The 12,168-nt window shown below is 35.9% G+C and overlaps 1 protein-coding gene across 2 annotated transcripts in view; it reads right to left on the minus strand.

Annotated features, from left to right (window-relative positions):
• Positions 1 to 5,354: 5,354 nt before the first annotated feature.
• The window catches only part of LOC131031070 (uncharacterized), a 53,329-nt gene continuing 46,515 nt past the window's right edge, over positions 5,355 to 12,168 (minus strand). For both annotated transcript variants that reach the window (XM_057962094.2, XM_057962095.1), the window contains 2 exons: positions 12,002 to 12,106; positions 5,355 to 5,797 (listed from right to left, as the gene is read on the minus strand). In XM_057962094.2, coding sequence (XP_057818077.1) covers positions 5,660 to 5,797; positions 12,002 to 12,106 — 243 coding nt within the window. In that variant the 3' untranslated portion in view covers positions 5,355 to 5,659. The remainder of the gene's footprint in view (positions 5,798 to 12,001; positions 12,107 to 12,168) is intronic.

The raw sequence follows: 12,168 nt of genomic DNA on the forward strand, positions 1-12,168 counted from the left end.
TTGGAGATCTTCATCTATATTCTTTTGTTTGATCCCTTTCTTATTTAACCTTGATTCTTCTTGGAGACAGTCTGTCCTTAGCCTTTCAAACTTTGGATATTGAGCCCTTGCACTGATGTCTTGAACGAACGTTTCTCATATACTAGGCAACCCATCTAGAGCAATGAATGTTAATTCTTTGTTTTGGATCTCATATCCAAGGGTTGCTAGCTCATCCCTTAGGGCTGATATCCGCATGAAGTAGGCATTGACTGACTCCCCTTTGATCATAGCTATATGATTTATTTATCTCTTTAAAGCCAAGGTTCTACTTGCATTGGATATCTCGAATGCATCTTCAAGTGCTTTGAACATGTTGTAGGCCATTTCATGTTTCCTTATGATGGGCATAATATCATTTCTCACCCCATCAACTATGATTTTGATGGCTTTTTCATTTCCCTCTATCCATGTCGCTTTGTTAGGTTCAGTCTCAAGTTATGTAGTTTCAGCTTTTACAAATGATTCAACTTTATTTTCTCTTAGAATCATCTTAATTCTGAACTTCCATGCTGAGAAATCGTCGCCTCCTCCAAGTCTATCTTTGAATATGATAGTGTTGGCCATTTGGAGAAATGTGATGTTGGATATATTCTTGACTTGAATTTTACACAAAATTGAAAAGCCATAAGTTCGATTTTACCATAGCTCTAATACCATGTAAATGTTTTCAATTTTCTATTCAATGAGCAAGATATATAATGTTATTGTATTTTTCATGTAATTGTCAATTCACTAAATAATAAATCTGATTATTATATTCTATGTTGCAGGTCGAGAGAGAGCATTAATAATTTCGATGATTCTCAAACATCCACCAATCGGTATATATATATATATATATATATATATATATATATATATATATATATATATATATGCAAGCAAGGGGATCAAGTAATACCTTGATCGTGCCTTTTCAAAACCATAATCGTACTTTACCGATACCAATCGGTGTGAATGTATTTAACAAATACAACCAATACTAATCAGTGTTTGTGCATTACGAATTATGACCGATGCTAATCAGTATTTATGCATTGGTTAAGAACCCGATATTAATCGGGATTTGTTTGCAAGGTTATATATATACAAGTCAAGGAATACGATCACATCAAGATCGTATATGTAAATATCAACATAAGTTTGAATGGTCATGCATACAATCATCACTATTGGTATAAGAAAAACCGATAATGCAATAACATATAGAAGAGCAATTATAATAATCATCAAACAAAGGAATGATAAATGAAGTCTTATCATAGTCTATCGATGAGATAGATGATTGAATGAGAGACTTCATTTATCTCTCATTCAATCATTTATCTTATCGAAGTTATCATGTATCAACAACTTATATATTGATAAATTTGAAAAATGGTTAAACAATACCATTAGAGAGGGTATCCAATTGGTGGGCTACATGAAGTTGCTTTTGCATGTAGATAATCTTATTCTAATTGCAAAATTTGTCCATGGATTGAGAGAACATTTGAAGGCTTTAGAACTCTTTTGTGAAGAGGTCGGGATGCAAATGAACAATAGCAAGACCAAAGTCATGATCTTTTGATTGAAAAGGATGAAACAAGTTAACATTATCTTTGAAGGAAGTTCTTTGGAGATAGTAGAAAAATACAAGTACCTAAGAATTTATTTTCACAGTAGGCTTAGTCGGGAGACATGTAGAGCAAAGAAGATTCAAGGATTATGGAGAGCTTACCTTCGTGAAAACAAGTGTAGGAAAACAAAGCTATGGGATTGAAAGACCAAGAAAACCCGTTTTGATTTGTTGGTTGTATCAATTGTCCTCTATGGTTGTAACGTTTGGGGGAGTAGCATCTCAAACCACAAGTGGAGACAATTAGAAAGAATTCAAAAACATTTAATCACTAGTAGTCTCAAAGTCAAATCAACTATCCCTTATGAGATTCTTTTAGCAAGGCTAGTATGTTCTTTATGGAGGCATCAATGATAATTCATTTGTTAAGCTACTTAAAAAGGTTAAAAGATGGATAAACATCGCTGGCCCAAAATGGTAGTTGAGGAATTAGACCGTAGGAAGAAGGCTTGGAGGAAGCAAATAGGAAATGAATGCACAAAAGGGACATCAGTTTGCATGAATGTCTTAACATTAATGAGGAGATAAAATAGTTGGTGTTAAAAAATTCGTAACTCTCATGTGGACAAAACAAATTGGCAAAAAAAAAATGCATGATGTCAATGAATTCAACCCCATAGGGAAGAATGATGAAAAAACCTGTTTGAGGGCTGCAATTAAGGGAAAAGCTAAAATTTTAATCGTGTAATTGAAGACCAACTGTCATCATCTTAGATGTAAAATGGGTAGATGGATAGTCCTTGAGGAAGATTGGGAAGAAAGAACTTGCATCTTTTACAACAAAGGTGTGGTTGAAACTAAATGGCACTTCATCATAGAGTATGTAGCGTACGAGGATATTTGCATTCAGTTTGAAAGCAACTTGAAGGTGGACAATCTGAACAAGCTAATTGAGGAGACAAGACTTCACAAAACGACGGGTTTCTTGGTCAAGATTCATAACAGATGAATTGACATCAAAAGATATTTGAATATGTGTTGACTTTGTCTCTTGGTCCCTTGGACTGCTCAGTCTCATAGAAATCATTAAAATTCCCTCATTCATTCATATTGGGTTAGTCAAAATTCTAAACTCTTAGAAGAGAAACTCTTAGGTAAGACACTAATGTCTAGTCGGGAGTGACTTTTGTTACTATACATTCAAACAGACAATGTGTAATAATGTGTAGAGAAGTAAGACGATGGCACTATGTAAGGTTAAATAATAAAGTAAATAAAATAACCAAAATGCACAATCACAAGATCCGAATCAAAAAGCTCAGGACTTGAGGATTTTTACTTTGGGAAACTTATCTGATTTGGTCCTTTCACTGAAGTAGTCATATTATGGGACCAGATGTCCTAGCCAAATGATCAAACCAAGTAGAGGATGCTTAAGACCGTCGCATATGCCGCTGCAACTCCTTAATCATTGGATTTGGACATGTTCTTGGGAACAATTTTCCTCTCGGAAGGATCTTTTTACCCACCATGTCATTAAGTGTCCATAGTGAAGTCTTCTCTAAATGTGAAAGGAACACAAATTATTCATGTTGTTATCGAACTGAGGCCCTAGATTTTCTTTTTATATGCATGCCATTCTAATGCCAATTTTCCAACCATGCTGATGCATTTGACCGAGGTTGAAAGAGCTGACTTGATTTTGAGAAAAATGCTAAATGGCCATTTTTGACCAATGTCAAATTAGTCAACCTAATTCAAGCTCAGTTAAAAATGAGTCACAGATATCTAAGGGGGCAAGGTAAAAGGAAACCTGCACAAGGGTGTTAAAAGTGATTATGACATGTGTTAAAGCGTGAATGACAGAGTGGAGAACAAATGCTAGGCAAAATATTTTGAAATAGTGCTGTTTATATGAGAGAGCGTCTATTCCTCTGCAAAAGGTTTCATTAAAAATCACCTGTGAAATATTAAGGATGACTGCAAGCTGTTTTCCCATTTGCATTATATTCTAATTCTACACTTTTTGAAGTTAGGTGCAGGGATAAACGTAGCTGCTCCATGCAATCAATCCCTATTTTGCTTTGCACACTCGGTTATATATGTCTTACTGATCCAAATTATTTAAAAGCATTGCAAGCTGATCAGATCAATTTAAACTCCTGAAGAAAACACAACTTTATCTTGTTTTGCTGCATATGAAGACCTGAAATATTAGCCCAGCAGCCTTAAAATCCCATTATATTAGATGACACGGGTTTCATAAAGGCGCAGACTTTATAAGATAACCGGTCTTCAAGTTTAGTTGGAATCATCTGAATCGTCATTATTTTATGGATTATGCATAGAAATTGGCTTTGAGTTTAAGGAAGCTCTATTGTTTCTTTTGCTTCAAATGCAATTCCTCATATTTTATCTTAGATGCTTGCCGGCTATTGAAAGTTCCTTTAATGAAATGATTCAGTTATCTTTGAAAAAAAAATTGTACTGCAATAATTTTACTTTGACAATTTAATTTGCCCTTCTTGATAGCCGAATTTCCCGCATTGAGTGCTTGTTATTTCTTGCATTTTTCTATTCTCCATACATTCTTTGTGTTCAGGCTAAGTGTTGGGGACTACTTGTCATCTGATGTTTCTTCAATTTTCTGTCTTGGAAATCATATGGTACTTCCCATTCAGGGTCAACCCCGTTGTAAGACACTATGGGATGAATTAATTTGGTGATCAAAGGGTCGCTGCACAGACTGACAGTGCACAGTTAGTCATTCAGGTGCGCTTGCTTCTCATGTTTTATGTTGACCATCAATATCCTGTAGACGTAATTACAGCTCTTGTACTTGCTGAATGAGAAGTTGAAATTGGTTTGAAAGGGAAGTTTGTTTTTTAACATGAGTCTTTTGTCTTACATTGCTTGTCATTTATTCTGTTTCTTTTTGCTCAGAAGTTGCTTGAGCAAGATGATTGTCTGTTGGAGAGCTTGAATTGGCACTGCATTCTATGATCCAATGTTCTTTGTTTGTATGAGAGTATTCCAAATATTGCTTCATGAATCAATTGTGTATGTTATTGATTCAAAAACATACACAGCTGATTCCACAAGCAATCTTTTGAATACTATACGGACTGTGGAAAACTAATGTCAACTATTGTATGGGTGTGTTCTGCATTGGTGTTGCTTTTCTCATTTTAAGATGTTAATACGTATGACCACCTTACATTTGAAGGGAATTTTCTCGCATTCAACTAACCTCCTCCAAATATTTCTTGTGATTTATAATTTGGTTATCTCTGAAGTAGTTTTCCTAAGTTCAAACGAAATTTAGTGTATTCTTCACATCCTTGGCCTTAACTAAATAGTGACTTAGAAAATAGATACAATACCTCAAGCCCTCCCAAACTATCCACATTAAGATCAACTGAACTTTAATTATTACAATGAAAATATGAAAAGAAAACTTACCCACAATATTGATTCCATTTTATGAACATAATTTCCTAATTCAAAAGGTACACATTTAGCATCCACAATTTCCATGAATATTTATAGTGAAGCCAATCATATCGGCATTCCTTTATATAGAGGACTTAGAGATGCCAATGCCTCTGGTGCTAAATCTTTACAAGCGTTTGAAACAACTTTAAAAATCTACAGCTATACTTAAAAGGTAAATAGTGATCATTTGCCAGAGAGCATGTGTATGTCTGTATGTGTACATAACACATAAAAAATCATGTAAATTTAACAAAGTAAATAAAAAAGAGCTTCAGTTTATTCATGAGCAATCTCCTTCAACTATGGAACTAATACCAAATTTGAGTTCAAATAAATGAATATTATTGTGGCTTCTCAAACTCCTACTGACCTCCTTGAGAATTTCCAGTTTTGGCTAATAATAGATAAATAGAAACATGGAAATCCGGTGGATTGTTGTTCGAGTTATATACAATCATATAACAAAATACTGAGATCATCTTGTGGGTGCTTCTCCAACTCTTTATTACTTTTTAGATTACTTAATCAGCATAAACATATATTCCATAAATACTCGATAACAAACTACTTGTATTTATCCATGATTCGTCTTGCCTCCTCTAGTGATTCATCAATTGTACCATCTTCCTCTTCAATGCTGCGCCTTGGGCCTTCATCCTTATTCAAATATATAAATGCTAAATAGATAACTCCAATGACAGCCTGTATTAAGCAACAGATGAAGTGCAATTGATATAGCCAACAAGTTAAAACATGTTTGTCAAGTTTTTTTTTTCAAATCACAACCTACTTGCCCGTTTTAAGCAACAAATGTAGTATGGGCTAAAAACATATTTGTCAAGAATAACAAGAAATATCACAGATTACTTGTCACATTTTTCAGCAAAATAAACAAAAAAATTGAATTATAACGTTTTATTACTTGCATTTCATTATCTTCCTATTATGATACAAACATTACATAGGAATTCAATGAAATGAACATCTTAATTGTGAAATGTTTGTCAGCCCCCCACACTGCATATTGCATGTTTAGAAATATTTCTAAGCCTTCCCTGTGAAATTGGCCTATCTATATCATGGGACGGCTTCTTAAGTAAAGCAATAATACAACAGAAACAGTGTTAACATTCTAGTAAGGAAGATTTTCTGAAGCTTCAACATAAACTAAAATTATGTTGGATAATATTTGAGTGCATACACCTCACTTGTTGGCACTTTGCATCTCCTATTATTGATATAATAGTTATTAAGGTACTATTGACGTGTCTGAAATCGCATTGCTATGACTTTATCCGGCCAATGCAAAATAGAATACTAAGAATCCTATCCTCTCTTGAAATAAGGAAATCCCTAGTGCTGTTTTTAATTGATCAATGGGGATTACCTCAATGTTTCGGTTGTCAGGTCTTGACTGCAGGATTTACTTAGTGGTTGATGTGATTTGCTGGGAGCACAAGGTGTCTTACGTTTTGCAACAAGGTGGTTTGCTGTGATTTTCAGACTACGAAATAAAATCAAAAGGGAAGGGTTCAGGAAGCCTAAGGACAAGGATGATAACAGCTGATGCAGCAGGTAGACAGATTTCGATAAACCAGTTCTTGTTTCGCCAGAGATACCCTCACAACTAGACAAAAACAGTGCAAGCTCCAAGGGATGAAGGATTTTCAAACCGGAGACACTCATTTTAGGCACCCAATTCTGGCGCAGCCTAAGACGAACACCTGCAGTTGAACTAAGCACGGTTTGGGTTCAGACTAACCATGCACGGTGACCTACAATCAACAGACCCCCAATGGTATGAACCAGAAATGCATCAGATACCCCTCTACACTTCACCATTAAAATCTCTGCATTCTAAAATTTAACCAGCTGAAAGAAACCATGCAAACAGACTAAAACAAAGACAACAAACACCATACTTCAATGTTCATATATTTGCTTTAGCTGCCATTACAACAATTTCTACAACATCTCTATGCTCTACTTAAAATCTAATCTATTCTAACTCTAAAATCTAACCCTCTAACTCTAACTGTCTAACCCTTTACAAAAGAAAGGCCTCTGCCTTTTATAGAATTTACAATTTTGAATTGAAGGCTAGGATGGACTGCATCCAAGGGTCCTGATCTACCTTCCAAAAGCTGGCAGCCTTAACCCATGCCCATTCAATTTTCAGTTATCCAACCAACCATAATTCCAACTACCTACAACTGTTTTGGCATTATTTTGAGTCTATCCAGTAGTTGGACATAACTGTCGACAAAAATATCTTGCGCGGGACCCATAGGCAGTTTTACAATAAAGCAGTTTCAATTTAAAACTGAATTCTTGGAATTAAATCCAGTTGTGCACTTTCCTCGAGAATGCAAAAACTTGCAGCATTCGGAGTGTTCTTTGGTCTTTGGTCCCGGTGGTGGACTTCATCTTTGTTCAGTGGCACGGTTCCCAATGTTTGGTTCAGATCTCGCACTTTTGGAGCACATTCTTGCATCTTGCTCTTCAGCTCAACGCCTGGCTTTGTTGTTTCAAACTTTCTCTTGGTTCTTCTGATGACGTCGTGCGACCTGCAAACAACTGATTTCACTTTAATAAATTAATTTGAAAAACTAAAATTAACTTAACAAACATTAAATTTTAACGTCCGGCTTCGTCTTGTGGGGTTCGGGCCTTGAGAAGCTCTTTGTGAGATGTATCTTTTGAATCTCCCACTTCTTATATGAAGTTCGATCTGTCTTAATGATGTTTGGGCGATCTAAATCCATTAAAGCTTCTTGGCTTACTGGCGAAATAGTGATTTTGCCCTATTGTTCAATTTCGGCCTACAAGTTGGTTTTGAAAATATCTAAGTTTTAACGCCCCTTTCTGCATTGGCATTTTCGAGCTAAAAGCCATTTTGCAAACTTAATGAAAAATGCCCCTCCATTCATTAGTAATTTTCGGCTTGGAATGCCATTTTAAAGTATTGAAATTCGGCCTAAATGGTGATTTTGCCAATTTTGGCTTGGAGGGTCATTTTGAAAATTTCCAAAGTTTTAACGCTTTTACTCCTTCCGCGAATTTAGTTATTCCTGGCAATTTCGGGTTCAACAGGGGAAATTCAAGTTTTATTTAAAATCACAATGTTTGCCCACTTAATTTTCGGGCTGGGAAGCTACTTTGAAATGTTACAAAATTAAAAAGTCTTGCCTCTATTTTCATTTCGGGCTAAAGGCACCTTTCGCAAACTTGGTTTTAACGATTTTACCTGCTTGCCCAATTTCGAGCTAAAATGACTATTGCGTTTTCACCTAGGCCCCCAAAAAATCGGCCCAAAGGGCACTTTTGCAAGGGTTTAAGTTTTGCATTTTGTTTACCTTTCCCGAAATTCAGCCCTTCTTTCGAGTTTTCAAACTTTCAATTTTTTAACATTTCGCCTTTGTTCGCCGAATTTCGGCCTAAATGCATAAAATGCGAACTTGGGCGTTGCATAAAATGCAAACTTGGACGTTATGTGTGATTTTACCCTTCTTGCCCAATTTCGGGGTGAAGAAACTTATTGCAAACGTTAAAGTTTAACTTTTTACCTCATCCTGGAGATTTTCGAGCAAGAGGGGCGTTTCACAAATGTTTCAAGTTTAACGCCCTTTCATCTTATGCTTGAAATTCGAGCTATATGGCCTTTTGAAAAGTTCTTTAAGATTTTAATGTTTGACTATATTTGGCGATTTTCGGACCAAATGATTAAAATGCGACTTAGCCTAACGCCCGAATTTTAATTCTTTCGGCTTGGAAAGGGCGATTTTGAAAGTTTTTTAAAATTTAACGTTTCTTATTCTCGCATTTTCGGGCTGGAAGGGGTTTTGAAAATGCTTGAAAGTTAAAACGCCTTCCCTCCACCGCGATATCCATTTTCGGCCATTTCGTCCATTTTGCAAAGTTTTTTAAAGATGACGCCTTTCTTTTCACCTTGCGATTTTCAGGGTTGGGAGAGCTTTTTTCGCGAGATGGAAGACTTTGAGTTTCGGCGATTTCCCCCCCTATTGCGCGATTTTAATTGTCAACGATTTTCGGCCTGAAACCCTATTTTGTGAGTTTGGGCATTTTTTGGCCAAATAGGCCACTTTGCAAACTTCGGCCTGAAAGGTATTTTTGAGAGATTTTGAAGTTTCGGCCCCTCAAATCGTTTTGCAAGCCAATGACATTCTTAGCGTTTAAGATGAATTTGGGAGTTTGAAGTTCGCAATATGGCCCTAGAGGCCGAATTCGGTTTTAGCAACACTTGACCCTTCATATCCCCTTCCTCTTCCGCAAGGACAGACAGGCACAAACTAGGGGTCCCTATCCAAGATGGGGATGGGTGTGCAATACGCACAATAGGTACTTGGGTGGGCTCGAATAGAGCCACTGTTGTCACAATTGTCATAATTTTGGTGTCTTTAGAATGACTCACATTCCTTCATTCCTACATCTTACACTTAGACACCTATGAACATCATGTCACCCTAAAACCATAAAAGGTTGAAATCCTAAAATTTGGCAGTCTGAATTTAAGAGGTCCTCCAGAACTATCTTCTTTGTTATAACTCCTAGAGGTCTGAACCACTCACAAACTTGTGGACAAATATTTATAAATGAAGTGTAGGATATAAACAAAAACTTATAGTTAAATATTCATTTATAAATATAACCAATTTGTAACCTTAAGGCCCCTAGTATTTCATTGTCTATCTTTGGTTGATGTCACCAGCCATGGGTGGTGATCCACAATTAGGTTATGGACAAGGCTGACTTCACTAGCCAGCTGAAAGTAAACAGCTGCTACTTTGTGTTTTGTGTGGGACCCTCGCCCCACCTAAACAGCCACAACGTGTTGGTTGTTTAAGCTCTTTCTCACTATCCTGGCTATTGACAACAACATTTTATAGTTAGGACCTGAGGCTCAGTTTTCCTATTAATACCTTAATACTTTGGCAATATCTCAAACAATAATCATGAAATCATCTTTTCCCTTGTGGATTACAGCAGATCCGTTTATGGCATTCTAAATCCCTTCTTAGGAGGAAAAAGAGGACATCACTTAAAGGAATTCAATAGCACAGACGTTGAAGACTTAGAGTTGAGGGTGTGCTGCAGATCAAGATAAAAGGTATTGGTATATGGACCTATTTGACTTGCTAAGCTACCTCTTCCCTTTCATGGCTCTAATCGTAGCAGTAAACCTTGCAATGTGGGAGCTCTAGTCGAGGGAAGAGATAATTATGGACACAGGTTCCCCAGTATATCCTTGCCTCCGTCCACCTTTTTTAATGTTTGTCTTTTAATTGGTTGACATATTGCCTTTCTTTACATTATTTAATACATTAGTCCTTTCTCTAATTGCCATACTTGTTATCTTACACATCATCTTTTGTTTATTTTATTGCATGCCCCATTGTCTATACTTATCACCCACTTACACTTAGTGTCTTATCTTGTCATACTCATAGCCTTATTAGTAGTGATTTAGCTACTTAACGCTACCCTACCCAATTTCATTTTTAAGTGCTCACTGATAGAGGCCTTCTTCCTGTCCCTATTCATAGTTGATTTAGAAGAGACCATATCCTAATGCATATGTTGCCGGGAATAATCATTATGTTATGTTGTCATATTATGTTTATGTTGTCGTCGGTAATAATGAGTTACGGCAGTCAATTAGTTAGTCGTCCCGAAGGGCAGTTGGACGCGACGGTTGGTCACACCCCTTCGGGTATTATATATTGCATACCTTCCCTTCGTAGTGGCATCATCATAGTCGTATCTGGGTGTAATGTTATAAGCACTTGATGTACATGGACTGTTGAATTTATACAGAAACTGGTTCTTTAATATATGTCCATTATGTTCTGTGCATTTACTTTCTGCATTTAATCGTTTACCCGTATGTGGCAAACAGCATACAGATAGCATGAGCTCAAAAGGTCAATCAACTGACACAGCTTATCACAAATAAGTTTGAACTTATGTAATACAATTAAGTGGGAACTTTGACAATGCTCTACCGAAAAATGAATTTCATGAGTTGTTCCAAAATGCTACAAAGAATTTTTTAGCAAGATTCCATAAAATAGTTGATTAGTAGTATTTCTCAACCAATTTCCTCAGAAATCCATAAGGATGATATCTTGCTTGACTAACTTATGGTGTTGCATATAGCATTAAAGCTACAAATATTATATTCAGGTATAAAATAAGCCAACAAGTAGCCCATTTAAACTCCAAAGTAGTACATGACAAGTTGACAACATGAATCGAGCAAAAACAAGCCAGTTAGAGAGATAAAGAGGTGGTTAACCATGCAAGAGTCTATTAATACAAACTCGCCCTAACAAGGATAAGAGAGATCACAAGTGAATCAAAGATAAAGGTTGCGGTCAGGTGATTTAAATCTGAAACCTCACTAACCTGAACAGTCATGATTCCTAAATAATATTTTTGCTCTAAGTAGGACTGTTACCTCTCAAAGGAAACAGCTTAATCTGTACTTCCACTCAGAAATAAAATATATCTGAGAGTTCAAATTGATCGTGCACAAAAAAGCACTTTCAGATCTCTGATCTTTAGAGTAGGGCAACTTGCATGAAGATTATGATTAGAAAATGTTTACTTGCAAGAAAATGGTACTTTTATGATTGCTTACTTTCAGATTTCTTATCTTTAGAGTAGGGCAACTTGCATGAAGATTATGGTTAGAACATGTTCTGTTTGAGTTAATGTTATATAGTATTTCAATGTAGTACATTTATTTAACAAACAGAAGAGTTTATACTAGAAAATAAAAAATTAACACAATTTAAAGCATTTAATATCACAAACCACAAAATTGGCAAGTTTATTAGTTTCATAGTACTCTAACAACAATGCACTAAGCAGGAAGTGGCATACCAGAATAAAAAATGCTGTTGATAAGACTGACTTTAATACAAATGAAAACACCACAAAGCCACCAATTGCCACACCTACTCGAGCCACAGGTCTTGGCACAGATTCCTACATCAAAAGTTATAAACATGTCATATCTATTAAGAATCAAGGTACCATTGAGATGAATG

Source organism: Cryptomeria japonica, chromosome 5 (genome assembly GCF_030272615.1).
Source record: "Cryptomeria japonica chromosome 5, Sugi_1.0, whole genome shotgun sequence".
Lineage (NCBI taxonomy): Eukaryota > Viridiplantae > Streptophyta > Pinopsida > Cupressales > Cupressaceae > Cryptomeria > Cryptomeria japonica.